The 26,073-nt window shown below is 40.8% G+C and overlaps 2 protein-coding genes across 3 annotated transcripts in view; one reads left to right on the top strand and one right to left on the bottom strand.

Moving 5' to 3' along the window:
• nbn (nibrin) overlaps window positions 1–3,282 on the bottom strand; it is a 100,094-nt gene extending 96,812 nt beyond the window's left edge. For both annotated transcript variants that reach the window (XR_010019636.1, XM_063061536.1), the window contains exon 1: window positions 3,086–3,282. Coding sequence is in view for 1 of the 2 variants with exons in the window: in XM_063061536.1 (XP_062917606.1) it covers window positions 3,086–3,251 (166 nt within the window). In the remaining variant the exon portion in view is untranslated. The remainder of the gene's footprint in view (window positions 1–3,085) is intronic.
• Window positions 3,214–26,073, top strand: part of decr1 (2,4-dienoyl CoA reductase 1, mitochondrial) — a 37,792-nt gene continuing 14,932 nt past the window's right edge. The window contains exons 1-4 of the mRNA XM_063061553.1: window positions 3,214–3,333; window positions 6,964–7,166; window positions 11,788–11,845; window positions 21,164–21,250. Coding sequence (XP_062917623.1) covers window positions 3,250–3,333; window positions 6,964–7,166; window positions 11,788–11,845; window positions 21,164–21,250 — 432 coding nt within the window. The 5' untranslated portion in view covers window positions 3,214–3,249. The remainder of the gene's footprint in view (window positions 3,334–6,963; window positions 7,167–11,787; window positions 11,846–21,163; window positions 21,251–26,073) is intronic.

Below are 26,073 nucleotides of genomic sequence, written 5' to 3'. Positions count from 1 at the left end.
GGTGCGTCCCGGCCACCGCTGTACCCCTGCACGCTTCGAAGATCGGTATCGGTCGGCGGCCTGCAAGGTGAGAGCCACTCCAACAACTCAAGCGCCGACGACTCAGCCTAACACACCATCATCAGCGTGCTCGGCACTGTCTTCCCGATTCCCGTAAGTGACACTACACTGTACATACATTATTTCTACTTTATATAGGCTGTGTATTTTTATGTGTTACTTGGTATGACTTGGCAGCTTCATAGCTTAAAGGTTACTAGAGAGCGCTTGCGCCGTGATTTTGCCAACAGCGCTTGCGTGAGATTTTCGCTACGGAGAACAGTGCAGGCAATAATTGTAGACAAGTATTTCTACTTAATATAGGCTGTGTATTTATCATATAATTCCTGCTTTTACGATATGTTACTGTTATTTTAGGTTTTATGTGTTATTTGGCATGATTTGGTAGGTTATTTTTGGGTCTGCTAACGCTGACAAATTTTTCCCATATAAATAAATGGTAATATTTTCTTCACTTTACGACCTTCCGGCTTACGAACCGTTCCAGAGGAATGCTCTACCTTCGGACGGCGGGGGAAACCTGTACTTGTGCGTCAAATGTACGCCGTAGGTATGGCGTAGCAGCCAACCCTAAGCTGTACTCTACACCAACCCTATGCCGCAGCCTAACACGCACCTCTCACAAAATGTAACTACACGTCGCGGCATCGCAGACCGCAACAACTGTGATTGGTCCGCTTGGTAGCATTGCATTTCCTCCTACGCTGCAATAGCTTTCCATTGGGAGACTTAAGGGCAGGGAAGCAACTCTGGCTGTAACGCTTTCCATAAAGCTTTACAGACCTCTGAAATTACAGAGGACCCTGTGCTTGACGCCAATTTGTAGCTAGCTGCTACAGCCTGTTGACTTCTACCTGAAGCTAAAACTCAAATGCTGATTGCCAGTCTCAGCGTATACTGTGCGTACTCTGATGCAAAATAAATGGTTGGAGATGATGAACCAATTCGTCAAATCTACCTGCCAACATCCGAAAATATTTGAAATGCATTTCCTCGTCCATGTCTCTCAGTGGCCGGAAAAGCACAGAAAATCCACCCTTCTTCAGTTTCAGTCACCATTGTTTGAAGTTTGAGTTTCTTCGTGTTGAGTTTCAATACGAAGAAACTCAACACAGTGACATAGAAACCCCACCGCCAACTAGCCTTTTGGCGGTGAATTGCAGAGCGATGCAGACACACCAATGCACAAGTATAAATGCTCACAGCGGTGTAGCCCACGTGTGTAGACTACGGCGTAAGCTAGTACGCACAAGTATAAATCAGCCTTTCAGCCACTAGGCAGGGTCTCCACTGATCATCTCAACAATAATTTGTCAGCAGATGCTATTCAACCAGCTGAGTTATGCCAGCAGTTTTCATTTGCAGCTCTATTTATCTTATGGGATACCACATGGCTACCTTGGTAAATTCAGAACTAATGTCATTAACTGCTTAAGTTTGCTTTAATTCCACTTAAATCACAAGCCTCTATTCCAAAAGCTTTTGACAGAACTCATTTTATTTTGCCAATAAGTGTTTATCATTTCTTAATTTTCCTGCTACCAGTTACCTTATTTTACTGTATCATTTCAGGAAAACAGTTCTTGTAATTCCACCACCATTTAAAATAACTAGGTACCTGAATCAGAATCCTTATTCATTCTCTCAAAAAATGTTTAAACAATAAGTTTCATTCTATGGCTAATGCTGAAATCAAATGTTCAACTATTTCTATTTTGTTTTAGCATTGTATTTCAAATTAATGTTCTTTCCCTATGAATAGTGGAGCACTTGGTTCCATAATTTGAAAAGGAAAACAAAAAAAAACAATTTACTGAAATTCTAAGATAAAAAATTTCACACTCAACGCTGCAAGACACACCTGTGCAAGAAAGGTAACACACATAAAAGTTGCTGGTGAACGCAGCAGGTCAGGCAGCATCTCTAGGAAGAGGTACAGTTGACGTTTCAGGCCGAGACCCTTCGTCAGGATTAACTGAAAGAAAAGCTAGTAAGAGATTTGAAAGTGGGGAGGGGGGGAAGATCCGAAATGATAGGAGAAGACAGGAGGGGGTTGGGATGGAGCCAAGAGCTGGACAGTTGATTGGCAAAAGGGATATGAGAGGTTAATGGGGCGGGAGGCCAAGTGAGAAAGAAAGGGGGAGGGGGGAAGCCCAGAGGATGGACAAGCGGTATAGTGAGAGGGACAGAGGGAGAAAAAGGAGAGAGAGAGAAAAAGAATCTGTGTATATAAATAAACAACGGATGGGGTACGAGGGGGAAGTAGATAGATAGATATACTTTATTGATCCCGAGGGAAATTGGGTTTCGTTACAGCCGCACCAACCAAGAATAAAGCATAAATATAGCAATACAAAAACCACAAACAATCAAACAACAAAATGCAAACTATAAGTGGGGCATTAGCGGAAGTTTGAGAAGTCAATGTTCATGCCATCAGGTTGGAGGCTACCCAGACGGAATACAAGGTGTTGTTCCTCCAACCTGAGTCTGGCTTCATCTTTACAGTAGAGGCCGTGGATAGAAATATCAGAATGGGAATGGGACGTGGAATTAAAATGTGTGGCCACTGGGAGATCCTGCTTTCTCTGGCGTACAGAGCATAGGTGTTCAGCGAAACGATCTCCAACATGATAAATTTGAACTTGATGCTAAACTTGAGAGTTTAAGCTGAATGTTAAACGATATTCATGTTTGCCAAGAAACTCGAATGAAAAGTGGTATTGAAATGTAGAGAAGTCACATATTCCTATTTCAATTCTTCCGCTCAAGAGTATGACTCGCCATTCCATGTTCTTAATTAATGGGCCCCTTACGCCAGGAAAATAAAACTGACAACCAAACATTCACATAGTCAGTTGTGCGCGACGCAACAGCCAGGTGGTGCTGCGTATGGGATGCTCAACGAGCGCGACCCAGTATTTTCTACCCATCAGACCGGACGAGGCCCGTGGTACACTACTTGCTCTGGACCAGTGTACCCGCGGATAACCAGCGGAAAATTAGCGCGAAGAGCGCTCAATACCTCCTCCCGGAGTTAAAGGCCTCAGCACCCACATGATCCACACACTTCGTCTGCAGAGTCCCACGGCCGAGACTGCCGCTTGCACACGTGACCAGGGACACGTGATCTCCGTCCCCGACATGCGCATCCTTAGGCAGCGTCGCGATTGGGTGAACGGTGGAGACATGGCGATGTTTGTCCGCTTCCCGTTGTGGAAGTGTTGGCGCAAATTTACCGTTGTACCGTCTCTGTGTAGTCTAAACGAGCGGGTGAGGTCTGTTCTGAATGCGTTACATAAGCCTGCGTGAATTCGTCTGCTGGTAACTGTTTCTGGAAGGTTTCGCGCGTTTGGAGAAATGAAATTTCGCACTGGGCTACATTTTTAATCCTTTCACGGAACTGTAGATGAAGTATAGGATAGAAGGGGAAACCTCAGGAGTCGGGGAACCAATGCAAAAACGGGAAATAACTTAATTAGCTCATGACTTTTCAACCTGGCGAGGCTGTCAGTGTGGAATAGGGAAACTTCATTCATACAGACCATCACCTGATCAAAAGTTCAAAATACATACACGTCACTATGTACAACCCCGAGATCTATTTACTTGCGGGCATTAAGAGTAAATACAAGAAACACAATAGAATCAATAAAAGACTGCCCCCAACAGGACGTCAATGTGCAAATACAAAAAGTTAATAATAAAAAAAAAGCAATAAATATCGAGAACATGAGAGGAAGAATCTTGAAAGTGAGTCCGAGGGTTGTGGGAACGGTTCAGTGATGGGGCTAGTGAAGTTATCCCCTGTGGTTCAAAAGCCTGATAGCTGAGGGGTAATAACTGTTCCTGAACCTGGTAGGGGATCTTCGGGACCCACACTATCTTCTTCCTGAAGGCAGTGGCGTAACGAGAGCACGTCCCAAAGTGTTCACGCAATTTTCATATATGAAAGACAATTATATTTAGTTAGGAAAAGCGAAAAAATGCCTGTATTACTGATCATCTAAAATAAATACAGCACATGCAGCATTCAAGAAGAGAAAAGCAGGTGTCGTTTCAAGCAAACGTTAGTTTTGTTTTCCTCTACCGCCTAGTTTACTGAGTATCTCCAAAATTGCTGATATTTAAATTCATTTATCTTGATGCATCAGAGCAATATATCCTAGGCTGCTGGGAACAACCCCTAAACACTTAAGTCATAACCAGAAAATAGATTTATTGTCGATGTTCATCTGCAAGGTGGGACTTTGATAGTACAATGTTCCTGAAGTAATGCAGTGAAATGATAATAATTGATAAGGCTGTCATTTTGCAGGTCAGATAACACAGGAGTCAAATACAAAGTAGTTTGTCCTTTACAGCAATCCCCTGTGTTGAATTCTGTTCATTTGGGCTTTGAAGTATCTGGTAGGCATATAGAGAGGAGAACAAGAGGATTGTGGGAATAGAAGGTGATGGCCCTCATGCATTGAATGGAGACGTTGAAAGTAAAGTTGTTTAAACAAATGAAAAACGTGTCTGTTGTTTGAGCATTAACACCCTGGGCCTCCTTTGCAATGGCTTTCTCATATTGACCCATTCACAAGAATTGCAGAGCTGTCAGATTTCCATCCATCTTTCAGCCATCTGGCATTTATGGGGAATGGAGATGTGCTTGTTATACTTACTCAAAAAAAAAAGCATTTATCATACAAGAGGCAGTAGTATTCAATGCATAAGCCTTCAAATAAATTGCCACACTATATATAATTTCCTTACCTTTTTAAGAACAATTCTTTAGATTGCATATTTATATTTTAAGGCTAAACAGTTTTAATATAAAATATGACTAAAATAAATGAATGACTTTACTCACCGCATGAAATGCCTGATCTTAAAGGATGTTACTACTAGGCAGTGTCCAACTGCACTGTCCTTGTTTGTGCATTATATAGTATTTTTCTACACTTTTATCACTCAGAATTCAGGAAAAACTCTTAAGCTTTGCTCTTGGTGATTTAATTTCATAAATTATTGGGGAAGCAATATTGATTTGTTTCAAGAGAACATTATGATGTTTACCCTTTTCTACTCTTACAAATCCATATTTTCTGTTTCATTGTTAGAACATGTTGGTGCTTTGTATCTTTGTTGGGAATATTTTTAATCTAACATAATTAGATATGACAAGTGCAGCATACTCCTTGAAACAGATTCGGAACCAACTGCCGCTTGTAATCATGTGTGAGGGACTAGGGACAGGCTCTCGTGCTGTACTGATAGGAGTCAGAACATGAGCAAAATTATGTTGTAACCCAGCCAAATTCAAATGCATGTTTTGTAATATTTTTGCCAGTTGAGTAAGAATTCCAGATGTATAAATACTAAGTTTAGTATTAATTATTAATGTATAAACAAATTAGCTTCCCTAAAGTACAGACAAAATACTGCATTCTTGGATTTTTTTTGAAGTTATACAGTATTAAGAAATTACGTGCTCAGAGGTACTGGAGTTAAAATTCTCAATCCAGAAAATTAGTACCCACTGCTGTTGTATTGCTGACATTAAAAATACAAGTTGGATTAGACAATTTAATTGCTCAATATGCTCTGCCATTCATTTCAGCTACCTCAACTATTTATGCCTGAATTACTCCCATATCTTTTCAGTTTCATGGAATTTAAATATCTGAAAACTTATCAAGTTCTATTGGAATACTGTCAGCAAATAGCCACAGCCTTCTGAGGTAGAGAATTCAAAATTTCCATAACCCATGCATAATAATTTAAAAAAACCCTGTAAATTACAATTAGATATACAAAGAAAAAGTAGTGAGGTAGTGTCCATGCAGAAATCTGATAGCAGAGATTTAGATGCACCTAAAATGTTGAGTGTGTACCTTCAGGCTCCTGTACCTGCTCCTTGATGGAAGCCATGAGAAGAGGCATGGCCCAGGTGATGGAATCATCAGTGATGGGCGCCGCCTTTTTGAGGCATCGCCTTTGAAGACGTCCTCGATGCTGGGGATTCCAAGGTTACCCTAGCTCCGGAATAAAAAGCTTCATTTTGTCATTTACCATGTTAATGTAAATTTCACATGTGAAACCCAGCTAAATGTCAGAAATTATTTTATTGCTTTGGGTTCAATGGATAATTGTGTTCATTATTGCAGCCATGACATAATTTATTACCCCTACAGTTTCTATTTTGTAATAATATCATAATTCAAGGACAGTTTCAGCAGAGACTGAGTCCCTAAGATGGTCCTGCCAAATAATTTTTTGGTTTATTTTAATAAAAAGTCTTGTGTTTATCTGTGTGTATGAGTGTTAGCCATGTGTTCTGGAAAAAATGCAAATATCTGAGCTCTACCCCAGAAACCACCTCCACCATTTAATATGATATTGACTATTTATAATATCACTTTAATTCTGTATTTTTGTTTTCCAAGGTGACCAGTTATCTCTTTGCTTATCAAGACCCAGACTCTTCACTGGGTTGTAAAGCCTGTTACCATGCCATTCTGTGACTTTTGTTTGGTACACAATGGAAGTATCGATAACAGGTTTTAAGTCATCCATAAAAGTTGACATCAACATACGTAGAGTCTTCTGTGTTATTTTCATTTATTCCCAGAATTCCAGAATAACTTATCTACACTGTCCTCATATTCAGAAACATTATCAGAAATCTTTTGTCCCCTGTAAAAAAGCTATTCCCTTTTCTCAGTTAATCTGTATCCTCTGCATCTATTTCCAGGATAAGGTTTTTCTTTCAGAATATCTAGAATTATTGTTGAGATATTACTTTCTTCAATAGTGAAACAGATCATTGAGACAAAATGCCTCGTTAAATTATAATAAGGTAAAATGTTCTGTTAATACAGTAATTAATTATTAATATTGAATTTTTGTCGCCAGCTTTTCAGCCAACACACAATGGCTCAATACCAAAAGAATGGATCTGATCAACAAGTAATGCTTCCTGAAAAGCAAACATTAATGTTGCCTTCTGGAACATTTAAGAATAAAGTGGCTTTCATCACTGGTGGAGGTACTGGACTCGGCAAAGGAATGACAACCACTCTATCTGCTCTAGGTGCTGAATGTGTTATTGCAAGTAGGTAAGTGAGATTAAGTGTGGTCAAACAAAAGTTTTCATAAGTGCAATTTTTTTAAATCAGTAATCCAATAAGAGTAGAATAAATCAATTAAATTTTGTGCAATTTGTTGTAATGTTTGAAATAATGAACATCCTAATTATAGTCAGTGAAAAGATCATTAGCTTTGCAATTTTGTGCTGTTTTAAGTGAATGAATGTACTGAAACAGCAGGAAAGGGTGAAGAATTTTGGATTAGTAGTTTTATTTTACTGGTATTCAGGAATGTGACAGTCAAGATCTTTCTTGGTCACACGCAAGACACTGAAGATCTGGCAAACTTTACAGCAGTGGAAAGGCTGCTTTTAAAAACTCATTTAATGTTTCTGTAAAATGTTTTAAAAATTGATTTCCAGTGAAAAATGTGGTTAAAAGTGGTGATAAGTGACTTTGTCAAAAGTCTCTGGGTTAATTAGTTGTCATTGGAGGAAAGAGAACACCACCTACTGAGGTCAAAGCAGTTGAATCCTTCGTTGTTGTGTTTAGGTGTGAATGATGGCCAAAATAAGCATGCAGGCCAGTTGTGGTACTTGCCCAGGTACTAAGAACCTGTGCTGATCAACTGGCTGGAGTGTTCGCTGAGATCTTTAGCCTCTCAATTAGATAGTCTGAGATACCCACCTGCTTCAAGCAGGCTTCAATTATATCAGTGCCAAAGAAGAATGTGATGATGTGCCTTAATGACTATTGTTCAATATCACTTACCTCCACAGTGATGAAGTGTTTTGAGAGGTTGGTGATGAAACATATAAACACCTGCCTGAGAAATGACTTAGATCTGCTCCAATTTGCCTACTGGAGCAACAGGTCCACAGCAGATACCATTTCATTTTCTTTTCACTCAACCTTAGAACATCTGGATGCTCTTTGTCTACTACAGCTCAGCATTCAATACTATCGTCCCCTCAAAACTGATCAATAAGCTCCAAGACCTTGGCGCAATAACTCATTGTACAATTGGATCCTCAGTTTCCTCACCTGCAGACCCCAGTCAGACCCCATTGGCAACAAGATCTCATCCACAACCTACAACAGCACAGGTGCACCACAAGGCTATGTGCTTAGCCCCCTACTCTACTTGCTTTACTCTTATGACTGTGTGACTAAGCACAGCTCCAGTGCCAAAATGGAGTCTCATATGCCAGACTGCTGTTTATAGACTTCAGGTTGGTGTTCAGTACCATCATACTCCAGAAACTGGTGGGGAAACTGGCCTCGCTAGGTCTCAACACCACTGTCTGCAATTGGATACTGGACTTTTTAACAGTAAGGCCACTGTCAGGTCATGTGGGCAGCAACATCTCTCATCCTATTACACTGATCACTGGCGCTCCCCAAGGCTGTGTGCTTAGCTCGCTGTTGTTCACACTGCTGACACATGACTGTGTCGCAGGATCCAGCTCAGACTGTGTCATCAAGTTTGCAGATGACACATCAGCGGTTGGCCTCATCAAGAATGGTGACAAAACAGAGTATAGAGAGGAAGTGGAGCAGCTGGTGGATTGCTGTGAGAAGAATAACCTAAGCCTGAATGTGGAGAAGACAAAAGAAATCATTGTGGACTTCAGGAAGGTGCAGAGAAACCATCCCCCTCTGTGAATACATGGCTCCTCCATAGAGAGAGTTAAGTGCACCAAGTTTCTGGGAGTTCACATCACGGATGACCTCACCTGGTCCCTTAATATTACCTCCCTGAGCAAGAAGGCACAGCAGCAAATCCACTTCCTAAGAAGACTGAGGCAAGCAAGGATTCCCCCCCCCCCTCACCACCACCATCTTAACTACATTTTACAGGAGCACTGTTGAGAGTGTCCTGACGAATTGCATCTCCATCTGGTTGAGCATTGGACCGGAAGTCCCTACAAAGGACTGTGAGAACAGCTGAGAGGATCATAGGGGTCTCCCCAACATCCATCGGGGACATTTATCAGGAGCGCTACATATGCAGGTCCATAGTATTATTAAGGGTCCCACCTATCCATCCAACATTCTCTTTGACTTTCTACCATCAGGAAGGAGAATATGATGCATAAAAACAACAGCAGTCAGGATGAGAAACAGTTTCTTCCCCCAGGCAATTAGGCTTCTGAGAAAAGTTAGTTTGTTGCTTATGCATGATTCATCTGTAGATTTTATCTTTACCTTCATAAGTTATTGTGTGTTATGTGTACTACTGTGCTTTACACCTACTGTGCTTTCGAAGAAACATTGTCTCATTTCTATATGTGTTATATATGTTACATACATGTAGTTAAATGACAATAAACTTCACTTGACTTGATATTCAAATTTGCTGACGACACCACTGTCATGGGCCAAATGAAAGGTGGTGATGAATCAACATATAGAAGGGAGATTGAAAAACTGGCTGAGTGGTACCATGACAACAGCCTCTTACTTGAAGTCAGCAAGACCAAAGAGCTGATTATTGACTTCAGGAGAAGGAAGCTGGAGGTCTAGGAGCCAGCCTTCATCGAGGGATCAGAGTTGGAGAGGTTTAGCAACTTTAAATTTCTTGGTGTTATTATTTCAGAGGACCTCTCCTGGGACCAGCACGTAAGTACAATTATGAAGAAATCATGGCAGCGACTTTACTTCCCTAAGAATTTTGTGAAGATTCGGCATGACAACTAAAACTTTGACAAGCTTCTATGAATGTGTGGTGTATGAATATATTGACTGCCTGCATCACAGCCTGGTAAGGAAATGCCCTCACCCTTGAAATCCTACAAAAAGTAGTGGATACGGCCTAGTCCATCGTGGGTAAAGCCTTCCCCATCACAGAGCATATCTACAAGAAACATTGTCACTGGAAAGCAGCATCCATCATCAGGGACCCCTACTACCCAGGACGTGCTCTCTTCTCACTGTTGCCATTAGGAAAGAGATACAGGAGCCTTCGTCCTCAGACCACCAGGTTCAGGAACTGTATTACCCTACAGCTATTAGGCTCCTGAACCAAAGCAGTTCACTCAACTTCACTTGCCCCATTATTGACTTACTTTCAAGGACTCTTCGAAGTTCAAAGTACACTTATTATCAAGGTATACAACCTGGAGATTCATCTTCTTGCAGGCAGCGACAAAACAGAGAAACGCCATAGAACCTGTTTAAAGAAAAACCCAGCACGACAAGATCATCAAACCTGCAAAAACAGTACAAATCACGCAAACAGTAAAAAGCGCAAAAAACTAACGTACAGAACATTAAACATCAAACAGCCATCAGACTCCTCATCATATGTTCTCGATATTTCTTGCTTATTTATTTATTATTATTATTTCTTTTATTTTTGCATTTGCACAGTTTGTTAGTTGAACGCCCAAGATGGTGTGGTCTTTCATTGATTCTGTTATGGTTATTATTTTATTATGGATTTATTGAAATTGCCTGCAAGAAAATGAATCTCAGGATTGTATAATGTGACATATATGTACTCCAATAATAAATTCACTTTAAACTTTGAGCTCTTTCTTTCTAGTCCTGATGAACTGTCATGACTTGAAACTTCGACCATCCGTTTCCCTCCGTTTCCCCTTACCTACTGAAGTTCTTCCAGCTTTTTGTGTACAAATGTTAAATTTAGCTACTTGGTCAATGGAAGCCTACTATGAGACTGCAAGAATAGTTGCAATAAGAAAACAGAACTTGTTGACATGTACAAAATTTGGCTATAGAACTTCTTTGAGCTAGTATTTATGCAGGGTAAATGAGGGAGACCAGATTGGAGGAGTACTGAAGTAAACAAATCTGGAGATGACGGTTTTAGTAGCAGTTGGTATGATGTTGGTGATGTCCTGAAGGAAATCAAAAGTGAATTTTATAGTAAACAGTCTGGGATTTGAAAGCTTCACTTACACTTGAAGGTGAAGCCTGTGGACAGTTTAATTGTATCTGAGGTACTCTGAGGAAGGACTAAAGATGATGGTTTTCATCTTAACTAGTCATCTGTCAAGGTGAGAAATGGACAGTCGTGGACATTAGGTGAACAAACATAGTCATTAAATAAAAATGTCAGAAATCCTTAGCAAGTCACATAGCATCTGTGGAAAGAGAAACAGCTTTAATATTTTAGTGTGATAACCTTTCATCAGAAGTGCTGGTAAAAATTGATTTCTTATCGAAAGGGCATCAAGCTGAAGCATAGACACTGATTTTCTCCTCATTGATGTTGTCTAAAGTGTTAAGTATTTACAGCATTCGCTGTTTTTTTATTTAAGGTTTTCAGTACTGCAGTTTTTTGCTGTCTGCTATTTTCTGCTGTGTAGTTTTATGTTGATATAGTATCACTCAATGCAATCAAGTCAGATCTGGTGGTAGATGGTAATAGCAGTTGTAAGCCAGATATAATAACGATTGTGCTGCTTGGATTCTAGGACTGAATATGGAGAGGCATCCAAGGAACAAATAGGACTGGCAGTCGGTGATAATGTTCCTTGGCATCAAGGAATGTGGCAATGGTTAGGCAATTTTGGTTAAATTTGGTAAATGCATGAGCTTTCCATTAAACGAGTGGCTTTCAATATAATATAAATGCTCTGCAATTCAAAATAATCAAAGGTGATTATTCTTAAATGTCTTTCAGAAAACTGGATGTTTTAAAGCAGACAGCAGAAGAAATCTCATTGCAAACTGGAAACAAGGTAATCAGTTTTGGATTAGATTAATATTTAGACTTACTGAGCATTCATCTTATGTTTTCCCTCATAAATACTTACTGTTTTTTATTGTATCAGCTTTCAGACTTTTACCTGCTGAAGTATGGTTAGTGCCAATTAAACATTTAATTAAAATTTATATATATCAAGTTACACAAACACATATATGCAAATATTTTCAAGGTTTTCAAGTTTTACAATTCTGAAATTATGATAGGTGCCCTGCATTTTTAAAAATGTAACATGAAAGAATAATCTTAGTAAACTTTGCAAATTATATATTTTAAGTACAGATATTATCAATATATATCTACACCATTGTAAGCAGTCGTGGCATTATGAGATGCCATTTTTGGTGGTGCACAGATGGAAGCGCAGAAAAGCTCCGATAATCTGCTATCAGCATTTTGGAACTCCTGATGGTTTGGTATCTACCGCACCTGATAACATTCGTCACACTTTGCCAAATACGAAAATTTTGACAACTGCGATAGTTGTGTGTTGGAGAGAATATTGACTGACTGCATCACAGCCTGCTATAGAAAGACCAATGTCTTTGAATGGAAAATCCTACGAAAAGTAATGGATACGGTTCAATCCATCATTGGTAAAGCCTTCCCAACCACTGGGTACATCTCCATGGAGCGTTTTCACAGGAAAGCAGCATCCATCATCAGGGACCCCAACAACCCGGGTCATGCTATCTTCTCGCTGCTGCTATCTGGAAAAAGCTACAGGAGCCTCAGTACTCACACCACCAGATTCAGGAACAGTTATTACCCATTAACCATTCAGCTCTTGAACTAGAGGGGATAACTTCAATCAACATTACTTGCCTCATCACTGAACTGTTTCCACCACCTCTGGACTCACTTTCAAGGACTCTTGTTAGAACCATAGAACATTACAGCACAGAAACAGGCCTTTTGGCCCTTCTTGGCTGTGTCGAACCATTTTTCTGCCCAGTCCCACTGACCTGCACCTGGACCATATCCCTCCATACACATCTCATCCATGTACCTGTCCAAGTTTTTCCTAAATGTTAAAAGTGAGCCCGCATTTACCACTTCATCTGGCAGCTCATTCCACACTCCCACCACTCTCTGTGTGAAGAAGCCCCTCCCTAATGTTCCCTTTAAACTTTTCCCCCTTCACCCTTAACCCATGTCCTCTGGTGTTTTTCTCCCCTAGCCTCAGTGGAAAAAGCCCGCTTGCATTCACTCTATCTATACCCATCATAATTTTATATACCTCTATCAAATCTCTCCTCATTCTTCTACGCTCCAGGGAATAAAGTCCTAACCTATTCAACCTTTCTCTGTAACTCATTATTTCAAGTCCCAGCAACATCCTTGTAAACCTTCTCTGCACTGATTCAACCTTATTAATATCCGTCCTGTAATTTGGTGACCAAAACTGTACACAATACTCCAAATTCGGCCTCACCAATGCCTTATACAACCTCACAGTAACATTCCAACTCCTATACTCAATACTTTTGTTAATAACGGCCAATGTACCAAAAGCTCTGTTTACGACCCTATCTACCTGTGACGCCACTTTTAGGGAATTTTGTTTCTGTATTCCCAGATCCCTCTGTTCTACTGCACTCCTCAGTGCCCTACCATTTACCTTGTATGTTCTACCTTGGTTTGTCCTTCCAAAGTGCAATACCTCATACTTGTCTGTATTAAACTCCATCTGCCATTTTTCAGCCCATTTTTCCAGCTGGTCCAAATTCCTCTGCAAGCTTTGAAAACCTTCCTCACTGTCCACTACACCTCCAATCTTTGTATCATCAGCAAATTTGCTGATCCAATTTACCACATTATCATCCAGATCATTGATATAGGTGACAAATAACAATGGTCCCAGTACCGATCCCTGTGGCGCACCACTAGTCACAGGCCTCCACTCAGAGAAGCAATCCTCCACTACCACTCTCATGTTAACGCTCCCTAATAAGTCCCTGTCTATCCAAATTCTTGTAGATCCTATCTCTTAGAACTCCTTGCAGTAACTTACCTACTACCAACATCAAATTTACCAGCCTATAATTTCCCGGATTAGTTTTAGAGCCTTTTTAAAATAACGGAACAACATGAGCTATCCTCCAATCCTCCGGCACCTCACCCATAGATACTGATATTTTAAATATATCTGCCAAAGCCCCTGCAATTTCAACACTAGTCTCCTTCAAGGTCCGAGGGAATACCCTGTCAGGTCCTGGGGATTTATCTACTCTGATTTGCCTCAAGATAGCAAGCACCTCCTCCTCCTCAATCTGTATAGGTTCCATGACCTCACTACTTGTTTGCCTTATTTCCATTGACTCCATGCCAGTTTCCTTAGTAAATACAGACGCAAAAAACCCATTTAAGATCTCTCCCATTTCGTTTGGTTCCATACATAGCCGACCACGCTGATCTTCAAGAGGACCAGTTTTATCCCTTACTACCTTTTTGCTCTAAATATACCTGTCGAAGCTCTTTGGATTATCCTTCACCTTGACTGCCAAAGCAACCTCATGTCTTCTTTTAGCCCTCCTGATTTCTTTCTTAAGTATTTTTTTGCACTTTTTATACTCCTCAAGCATCTTATTTGCTCTGTGTTTCCTATACATGCCATACATCTCTCTCTTCTTCTTTATCAGAGTTCCAATATCTCTTGAGAACCAAGGTTCCTTATTCTTATTCACTTTGCCTTTAATCCTTACAGGAACATACAAACTCTGCACTCTCAAAATTTCTCCTTTGAAGACCTTCCACTTACCAATCACATCCTTGCCAGAGAACAACCTGTCCCAGTCCACGCTTTTTAGATCCTTTCTCATTTTTTTCAAATTTCGCCTTTTTCCAGTTTAGAACCTCAACCCGAGGACCAGATCTATCTTTATCCATGATCAAGTTGATACTAATGGTGTTATGATCACTGGAACCAAAGTGTTCCCCTACACACACTTCCGTTACCTGTCTTAACTCATTTCCTAATAGGAGATCTAATATTGCATCCTCTCTAGTTAGTACCTCTATATGTTGATTTAGAAAACTTTCCTGAACACATTGTACAAACTCTAACCCGTCTAGACCTTTAACAGTATGGGAATCCCAATCAATATGTGGAAAATTAAAATCCCCTACTATCACAACTTTATGTTTCTTGCAGTTGTCTGTTATCTCTCTGCAGATTTGCTCCTCCAATTCTCGCTATTGGGTGGTCTATAATACAACCCCATTAATGTGGTCATACCTTTCCTGTTTCTCAGCTCCACCCATATGGCCTCAGTAGATAAGCCCTCTAATCTGTCCTGCCTGAGCATTGCTGTAACATTTTCCCTGACTAGCAATGCCACCCCCCTACCCTTCATTCCTCTGCCACTATCATGTCTGAAACATCAGAACTCTGGAACATTAAGCTGCCAGTCCTGCCCCTCCTGTAGCCAAGTTTCATTAATGGCTATAATGTTGTAATTCCATGTGTCAATCCATGCCCTCAGCTCGTCAGCCTTCCCCACAATACTCCTTGCATTGAAATAGACACACCTCAGAAGATTATTACCACCACACACAATCCTTCTATTTGTGACTGCATGAACTTTTAACATCATTTACTTTCACCCCCACTCCACTATCTGCTCTGGCACTCTGGTTCCCATCCCCTTGCAAATCTAGTTTAAACCCTCCCCAATGGCACTAACAAACCTCCCTCCCTGCAAGGATATTGGTCCCCTTGTAGTTCAGGTGTAACCCATCTCTTGTACAGGTCCCACTTGCCCACCTGTTCTTGATATTTATTGCTTATTTATTATTGTTATTTCTTTTATTTTCTTTCATTTTATATTTGCACAATTTGTTGTCTTTTGCTGACTGGTTGTCTGCTCTGTTGATGTGGTCTTTCATTGATTCTATTATGGTTATTGGATTTATTGAGTATGTGTACAGGAAAATTAATCTGAAGGTTATGTACAGTGATATATGTACTTTGATAATAAATTTACTTTGAACTTTGAACTTTATACTCAGCCCCCATGTTCCCATCCCACTTGCTAGAGGCTGGTTCCTGTTCTCCATTTCGATTTTCTGGAGCTCCACTTGTCCTATCCTACTGACATAACAACTCATTATACATACATCAAGAACAAAGGATAATTTGGGACCACTCAAGAACAAAGGAGGGAAACTGAACTTAGAGATGGAGGGTAAGGTTCTAAGAGCCTATTTTGCATCAGTATTTACCAAGGAGAAGATTGTAGATGATAGGGAGAACAGTGTGGAGCATGCTAATTTAGTAGGATCTTTGGAGGTAAAGAAAGGAGTTACTGTTGGGTTTTCACCATACCTTCGTGTCAAAGGCTGTTTGTCAGTCTTTGTCTATTTATGTGTAGTTTTTCTGTAAATTCTATTGTATTTCTTATTTTGTTCTGTATTTGCCTGCAAGGAAATGAATCTCAAGGAAGTATATGGTAACATATTGTACTTAGATAATAAAGTTACTTCGATCTTTTAAACTTTGAATATAGAGCTGTGGATGTTCGCTACCTAGATTATCATAAGGCGTTTGACAAGGTCCCTCATGGGAAGCTCATCCAGAAGGTTTACGCTATGGGATCCATGGTGATTTAGCCATTTGGATTCAGAATTCGTTTACAAAAGACAGAGGATAATGGTCAATGGGACGTAATCTGGCTGGGTATCTGTGATCATTGTGTTCTGCAGCGATCCATAGTGGGACCTCTGCTATTATGAAAACAGATGAATAGGCTAATAAGTTTGTAAACAAAATGAAGATTGGTGGTGGTGGTGTACATAACATAGAAGGCTAACAAAGGATACTGTGGATATGGGCAGAAAGATGACAGATTTTAACCTGGTCAAATGTGAAATGTTGCACTTTGGGAGACCAAATGTAACGGGACAGTACACGGTTAATAGCAAACCCTTGAGAGGGTGTTGTGCAGAAAGAACTTGGCAGCACAGTTTGATAGGGTGGTATAAAGAAGGCATATGGCCTCTGTTAGTTGAAGAATTACAAACCCCATTTCCAAAAAAGTTGGGATATTTTCCAAAATGCAATAAAAACAAAAATCTGTGATATGTTAATTCACATGAACCTTTATTTAACTGACAAAAGTACAAAGAAAAGATTTTCAATAGTTTTACTGACCAACTTAATTGTATTTTGTAAATATACACAAATTTAGAATTTGATGGCTGCAACACACTCAACAGAAGTTGGGACAGAGGCATGTTTACCATTGTGTTACATCACCTTTCCTTTTAATAACACTTTTTAATCGTTTTGGAACTGAGGGTACTAATTGTAGTAGATTTGCAATTGGAAATTTTGTCCATTCTTGCTTGATATAAGACTTCAGCTGCTCAACAGTCCGTGGTCTCCATTGTCTGATTCTCCTCTTCATGATGCGCCATACATTTTCAATATGAGATAGATTTGGACTGGTGGCAGGCCAGTCAAGCACACGCACTCTGTGTCTACAAAGCCACGCTGTTGTAGCCCGTGCAGTATGTGGTCTGGCATTGTCCTGCTGAAATAAGCATGGACGTCCCGGGAAGAGACGTCGCCTTGATGGCAACATATGTCTCTCTAAAATCCTAATATACGCCTCAGAGTCAATGGTACCTTCACATACATGCAACTCACCCATGTCGTGGGCACTGATGCACCCCCATACCATCACAGATGCTGGCTTTTGCACCTTTCGCGGATAACAATCTGGATGGTCGTTTTCATCTTTGGCACGGAGAACTCGATGCCCATTTTTTCCGAAAACTAGCTGAAATGTGGACTCATCTGACCATAGCACACGGTTCCACAGTCCTTCGGTCCATCTGAGATGAGCTCGGGCCCAGAGAACTTGCCGGCGTTTCTGCATAGAGTTGATGTATGGATTCCTCCTTGCGTAATACAGTTTCAAGTTGCATTTCTGGATGTAGCGATGGACTGTGTTGAGTGACAATGGTTTTCCGAAGTATTCCCGAGCCCAGGTGGCTATAATTGTCACAGTAGCATGACAAGTTTCTTAGGTAGTGCCGCCTGAGGGCTCGAAGATCACACGCATTCAACAGTGGTTTCCGACCTGGCCCTTCACTCACTGAGATGTCTCTGAATTCTCTGAATCTTTTCACAATATTATGTACTATAGATGTTGAAAGACCTAAATTCTCTGCAATCTTGCATTGAGAAATGTTCCTTTTGAACTGACTAACAATTCTCTCATGAATTTTGGCACAAAGGGGTAAGCCACGACCCATCCTTGCTTGCAAAGACTGAGCCTTTGATGGACGCTACTTTTATACCCAGTCATGATACCTCACCAGCTACCAATTAGCCTGCTTAATATGGAGTCTTCCAAACTGGTGTTACTTGAATATTTTGTGCACTTTTTAATCTTACTTTAACTCTGTCCCAACTTTTGTTGAGTGTGTTGCAGCCATCAAATTCTAAATTTGTGTATATTTACAAAATACAACTAAGTTGGTCAGTAAAACTATTGAAAATCTTTTCTTTGTACTTTTGTCAGTTAAATAAGGGTTCACGTGAATTAACATATCACAGATTTTTGTCTTTATTGCATTTTGGAAAATATCCCAACTTTTCTGGAAATGGGGTTTGTAAGTTCGAGTCAGGAAGTGAAGTTGCAGCTTTATAAAATTCTAGTTAGGCCACATCCTGGAATATTGCATTTAGTTTTGGTTGCCCCATTATAGAAATGATGTTAATGCTTTGGTGAGGATGCAGAAAAGGTTTACCGGGATACTGCTTGGATTGGATGTGCTGTTAAGGGGATGCTGGGCAAACTTGGATTGCTTTCTCTGAAGTGGCAGAGGCTGAGAGAAAATTGATATTACGAGAGGGGTTAAGATATTTTTACAGAGTGTGGTGGGTGTCTAGAATGTGCTGTCTGAAGTGGTGGTGGAGGCAAATATGGTAGAAGCATTCAAGAGGTTCTCAGTCGCATGAAAGTGCAGGAAATGGAAGGATATGGATATAGTGAAGGCAGGAGGGAATGGTGTAATTGGGCATTTGATTACTAATTTAATGGGTTCAGCACCACCGCAAAGGCCTTTTCCTATGCTGTACTGTTCTGTGTTCTGTTACCTAGATCCAAAAGCTTAATGTGCTGGAACCACTGCCATTAGCCATTTTGACTCATCTATCACTTACATTCCTTCCTATCTCCTCTCTTACTGATACCAACCTTGGAACTCTCTCTTTCCCAGTTCTGATTAAGAATTGCACACCCAAAATGTCGACTGTTTCTTTTTCTCTTATTGTTGTCTGGGGTACTTAGTTTTTCCAGCGTTGTTGTTATGATAATAAAAGTGAATTTAAAATGTTAAATGTCATCCATTAGTCTTAAGAGTTTGCTATTCCGCCACAACTGAGATAGTAAACATGCTGAATTATAGGAGTTTTATTGTACATTGGGCATTGAAGCCTTATCAGTCCTTCTGGAAAATTTTTTTTTTCCATTGTTATCGAGAAGTCTATCTTGTATTGAGTCTTGTATGAATATAATGAACAAAATCCATATCATTTATTTCTCACGGGGCCATTGTAATAGTTGAAACAAATCACTGAAATTATTTGAGGATCTTAGAACATAGAACAGGAACAGTCCCTTCAGTCCACAACGTTGTGCTGAACCAATTAAAATAGTAATCAAATGGCTAACTAAATTAATCTCTTCTGTCTACACAATATCCATATCCTTCCATTTTCCTCACATTCATGTGCCTATCTAAATGTCTTGTAAAATTCCCTAATGTATTGTCTCTACCACCATCCCAGGAGGTGCGTTCCAGGCACCCATCACTCTCTGTGTAAAAAGCATGCCCTTTACATCTTCTTTAAAATGGCCCCCTCTCACGTTAAATGTATGCCCACTGGTATTAGGCATTTCAACCCTGGGAAAAAAATACAGTCTGTCTACGCCTCTTATAATCTTGATCTCCCCTCAGCCTCCACAGTTCCAGAGAAAACAACTGGAGTTCTCATTATAGCACATGCCAACTAATCCAGCCAGCATCCGAGTAAACCTTTTCTGCACCCTCCGAAGCCTCAGCTTCCCTCCTATAATAAGGCAACCAGAGCTATATGCGGTACTCCAGATGGGGCCTAACTAGAGTTTTACTAAGCTGCAACATAACATCCTGACTTTTGAACCTAATACCCATTATGCTATCTTATTATTAGTGATATTAGTCAATAAATGACTAATGAAGGCAAGCATGCTGTCCTTACACAGCACCAGGTCCAGCATAGTCCCTTCTCTTGTTGGACAATCTACATATCGCTTTACGAAACCCTCCTGCATGCACCTAACAAATTCTGTCCCATCTAACCCACCTGCACTAAAAAGGTCCCAGTTTATATCAGGGAAAGTTGAAGACCTCCATGACAACAACCTTCTTGTTTTCACACCTTTCTTTAATCTGCCTTCAAACAGGTATCTGGTCCTCAATGCCCCAGTGGCTTTTGGGGGTTCCTGTAGTACAATCCCATTAGAGTGATCGCACCCTTCCCATTTTTGAGCTCTACCAATATAGAATCAGTGGATGAGCCCTCCATTCTGTCCCCTCTGAGTGCAGTTGTGATATTGTCCCTGATTAGCCTACAACTTTTACCGCCCTCTATCTTTCCTAAAACATCAAAACCCATTCCTGTCCCTTGCTCAAACATCTGTAATAGCCACAACATCATAGTTCCATGTACAGATGCTCTGAGTTCATCACCTATCCCATAAGACTCCTAAAATTAACATACACACATTTCAAACTGTCCATCCTGTCGTATATATTGCTTTGCTCCTGCCTGGTTTTACTGCCCCTGACATCTACCTCCCTCTATATTCCTCCACTTTCTATCGTGATGGTCTGGTTCCCATCCCTCTCCCAAACTAATTTAAATCCTCCTGAGTAGCACTAATGAACCTCTTGGCCAGGATATTGGATTCCCCCCCACCCCAGTTTAGGTGCCACCTGTCCCTCTTGAACAAGGCACTCCTGCCACGTCTTAATGCTTGAATATTTCACATTCATTCATGATGGATTTAATTTGTTATTTTTATGTTTTCAATCTTTCAATATCTGTGCATTCAGGACCAATTTTATAAGGGTATGCAATCCTTTTCTTTGTTTCCTTGGGAACAAATTCAAACTAAGCAGACTGGCGAGTACACAGATCCATGGACAGAAATCAGAGGCTAATTTTGTAGTTTATTGTCTTTATGTAGCTCTCTATTAATTACATGAATTTGATGTTGTCATACTTTTCTTTCAGGTTCACTCAATTCAGTGTGATGTGAGAGATCCAGTGTCTGTGAAGTCTGCTGTGGAGCAGATGTCTGAACTGACAGGGCTGCCTGATGTATGTATAACCATTGGGAATGCAGAGCACCATTGCCTCTGGCACTGCCATGCCAACATGTACAGGGATCAGTGCACGAACAGTCACTTCCACATGGCTAACTGAGCTCATTTCAAATATCAGAGTTCCTTTTCCACATGAATTTACAACTTAGAGCTAAAGTGGAGGAAGGAGGGGGCCACGTCATCTTTAAAATAGCATCAGGTTGTCTAACGATAATTATCAATGCTAAAAATTTATTTTGAAATACCTTTGTCAATTTTAAAGTCATAGACAGCATTCCTTTCCTGACTCCTGCTTCAGAAGCAGAAACATTTCCCTTGATATTCCCTTGTAAGCTAATTTAGCGGGGGATGAGAACCGGAGTGGCAGGGCTGAGGATGGGGCAGTTGGTATACAAGTAGATGCAGTGTGCAGCGAGACTGTGAGGAAGTACAGGTAGATGATAGAGCAAAATTGCAATTAGTCAAATGAGTTGAAGTGTAACATGAGGGCATAATCAAAAAGAGTGATGAATACAGGGTTGAAGATATTATATTTCATTGCATGAAGTAAAAGGAATAAGGTAGATAAACTTGCAGCGCAGACAGAGATTGGCAGGTATGAAGTTGCTTGACAAAGAAGATCATCAGGTCCAAGGATATAACTTGTATCGAAAGGACAGGCGGGTAGGCAGAGGGGATGCTGGCTCTGTTGGTAAAAAGTTAAATCAATTCCTTAGAAAGAGGTGAATTAGGATCTGAATATATAGAATCCTTGTGGGTAGAGTTAGGAAACTGCAAGAGTAAAAAGGCACTGATGGGAGTTATGCATAGGCCTCCAAATAGTAACGAGGATGTGGAATACAAATTAAAATGGGAGATAGAAAAGGCATGTCAAAAGGGCAATATTACTATAGTCATGGGGGATTTCAATATGTCAGTAGATTTGAAAAATTGGTGGTGGATCCCAAGAGAGGATTTGGAGAATGCCTACGTGATGGCTTTTTAAAGCAGCTTGTGATTGAGCAATCTAGGGGAAAGACAATTCTGGATTGAGTGTTGTGTAATGAACCAAATTTGATTAGGGAACTTAAAGTAAAGGAACCTTAGGAGGCAGTGATCATAATATGATAGAATTCACCCTGCAGTTTGAGAGGGAGAAGATAAAGTCAGATGAGAGACTTGTTCTGGAGCTGCTCCGGCCTATGGTCAGGCCACACTTAGATCCCCTCCAGTTCGCCTACCAGCCCCGACTAGGAGTTGAGGATGCTATCGTCTACCTGCTGAACCGTGTCTACGCCCACCTGGACAAGCCAGCGAGCACTGTGAGGGTCATGTTTTTTGACTTCTCCAGCACGTTGAACACCATCCACCCTGCTCTGCTGGGGGAGTAGCTGACAGCGATGCAGGTGGATGCTTCCCTGGTATCATGGATCCTTGATTAACTGACTGGCAGACAACAGTACGTATGCTTGCAACACTGTGTGTCCGACAGAGTGATCAGCAACACTGGGGCTTCACAGGGGACTGTCTTGTCTCCCTTTCTCTTCACCATTTACACCTCGGACTTCAACTACTGCACAGAGTCTTGTCATCTTCAGAAGTTTTCGGATGACTCTGCCATAGTTGGATGCATCAGCAAGGGAGATGAGGTTGAGTACAGGTCTACGGTAGGAAACTTTGTCACATGGTGTGAGCAGAATTATCTGCAGCTTAATGTGAAAAAGACTAAGGAGCTAGTGGTAGACCTGAGGAGAGCTAAGGTACCGGTGACCCCTGTTTCCATCCAGGGGGTTAGTGTCGACATGGTGGAGGATTACAAATACTTGGGGATACGAATTGACAATAAACTGGACTGGTCTAAGAACACTGAGGCTGTCTACAAGAAGGGTCAGAGCCGTCTCTATTTCCTGAGGAGACTGAGGTCCTTTAACATCTGCTGGACAATGCTGAGGATGTCCTATGAGTCTGTGGTGGCCAGTGCTATCATGTTTGCTGTTGTGTGCTGGGGCATCAGGCTGAGGGTAACAGACACCAACAGAATCAACAAACTCATTCGTAAGGCCAGTGATGTTGTGGGGATGGAACTGGACTCTCTCACGGTGGTGTCTGAAAAGAGGACGCTGTCTAAGTTGCATGCCATCTTGGACAATGTCTCCCATCCACTACATAATGTACTGGGTGGGCACAGGAGTACATTCAGCCAGAGACTCATTCCACCGAGATGCAACATGGAGCATCATAGGAAGTCATTCCTGCCTGTGGCCATCAAACTTTACAACTCCTCCCTTGGAGGGTCAGACACCCTGAGCCAATAGCCTGGACCTGGACTTATTTCATAATTTACTGGCATAATTTACATATTACTATTTAACTATTTACGGTTCTATTACTATTTACCATTTATGGTGCAACTGTAACGAAAACCAATTTCCCCCGGGATCAGTAAAGTATGACTATGACTATTCCAGTGGAGTAAAGAGAATTACAGAGGCATGAGAGACGAGTTGGCCAAAGTATATTGGAAGGTGTCTCCAGCAGGGATGATGGCGGAACAGCAAAGGGTGGAGTTTTTGGGGGCAGTTCCGAAGGCGCAAGATAGATACATCCCAAAGATGAAGTATTCTAAAGGGAGGATGAGGCAACCATGGCTGGCAAGGGAAGTCAAAGACAGCAGCAAAAGAAAAGAGAGGGCACATAATATACCAAAAATTAGTGGGAAGTTAGAGGATTGGGAAGCTTTTAAAAATTAACAGAAGGTAACTAAAAGAGACCTAAAGAGAAAAAAAGATGAAATATAAAGGTAATCTAACCAATAATATAAAAGAGGATAACAGATACATAATGAATAAAAGAGAGGCAAGAGTGGCTATCGGTCCACTGGAAAATGACACTGGAGATATAGTAATGGGGGACAGAAAATAGCAGACAAACAATATGTATTTTGTGTCAGTCTCTACTATGCCAGAAGTTCGAGAGCGTCAAGGGGCAGAAGTGAGTGTAATTGCTATTACTAAGGAGAAGGTGCTTGGGAAGCTGAAAGTTCTGAAGGTAGGCAAATCATGTGCAACAGATGAACTATACACCAGGGTTCTGAAAGAGGTAGCTGAAGAAATTGTAGAGTCATTCATAGTGATCTTTCAAAAATCATTAGATTCTGGAATGGTTCCAAAGAACTGGAAAATTGAAAATGTTATTCCATTGTTTACTAAGGGAGGGAGGTAGGCCAGCTAGTCTAACTTCAGTGTTGGGAAATGTGTAGTTTTTGTATTGTTCATGTAGCACCATGGTCCTGAAAAACATTGTCTCATTTTTACTGTGTACTGTACCAGCAGTTATGGTCGAAATGACAATAAAATTGACTTGACGACTTGATGTGGGAGTCCATTATTAAGGATCAGGTTTCAGGGTACTTGGAAGTACATGAAAAAATAGGCCAATGTCACAGTGTTTTCCTTAAGTGGAAATCTTGCCTGACAAATCTATTGGGATTCTTTGAGGAAATAACGGGATAGGATAGACAAAAGAAGTTGGTGGATGTTGTGTACTTTGATTTTCTGAAGGCCTTTGACACAGTGTCACACATGAAGCTGCTTAAGAACCCAGTGTATTGCAGGAAAGATACTATCATAGATAGAAGATTGGCTAACTAATAGGAGGAAAAGAGTTGGAATAAATGGGGTCAATTCTTGCTGGCTGCCAATGACTAGTGGTATTCTGCTGGGGCTGGTGTTGGGACTGCTTCTTTTCATGTTATATGTTAATGATAGAATTGATGGCTTTGGGGCTTGGTTTGCGGATGATATAAAGATAGTTGGAGGGGCAACTAGTGTTGAGGAAGCAGTGAGTCTGCAGAAGGACTTAGGCAGATTGGGAGATTGGGTAAAGAAGTAGCAGATGGAATATAGTGTAGGGAAGTATATGGCCGTGCACTTTGGTGGAAAGAATAAAAGTGTAGAATATTTTCTGCCACGTTCTAAACGGTAAGAAATTTCAAAAATCAGAAGTGCAAAGGGACTTGAGGGTCCTTGTGCAGGATTCCCTACAGGTTGAGTCAATGGTAAGAAAGGCTAATACAACATTAGCATTCATTTCAAATACGAGAGCAAGGATGTAATGCCTAGGTTTTATAAGGTGTCGGTCAGACCACAGTTAGAGTATTGTGAGCAATTTTGGGCCCCTCAGACCATAAGACATAGGAGCAGAATTAAGCCATTTGGCTCATCAAGTCTGCTCTGCCATTCAGTCATGGCTGATACATTTTTCCCCTCCTCAGCCCCATTCCCCATCTTTTTCTTCATAATCTTTGATGCCATATCCAATCAAGAACTGATCAAGCTCTGACTGAAATAACACCCAATGACCTGGCCTCCACAGCTGCCTGTGGTAATAAATTCCACAAATTCACCACACTCTGGCTAAAGAAATTTCTCTGAATCTCAGTTTTAAATGGATGCCTCTCTATCCTGAGGCTGTGCCCTCTTGTCCTAGACTCCCCCACCATGGGGAACATCCTTTCCACATCTACTCTGTCTAGGACTTTCAACATTCGGAAGGTATCAATGAAATCTCCCCTCATCCTTCTAAATTCTGGCAAGTCCCGCCCCAGAACTATCAAGCGTTCCTCGTATGAGAACCCTTTCATTATCGGAGTCATCCTTGTGAACTTGCTCTGAATCCTCTCCAATACCAGCACATCTTTTCTTAGATAAGGAGCCTAAAACTGTTCACTATACTCGAGTTGAAGCCTCACCAGTGCTTTATAAAGCCTTAGCATCACATCCCTGCTCTCATAGACCTCTTGAATTGAATGCTAACATTGCATTTGCCTTCCTCTACCTG

The sequence above is a fragment of the Mobula hypostoma genome, chromosome 1 (genome assembly GCF_963921235.1).
Source record: "Mobula hypostoma chromosome 1, sMobHyp1.1, whole genome shotgun sequence".
Lineage (NCBI taxonomy): Eukaryota > Metazoa > Chordata > Chondrichthyes > Myliobatiformes > Myliobatidae > Mobula > Mobula hypostoma.
This window is presented reverse-complemented; position numbering and strand designations above follow the sequence as displayed.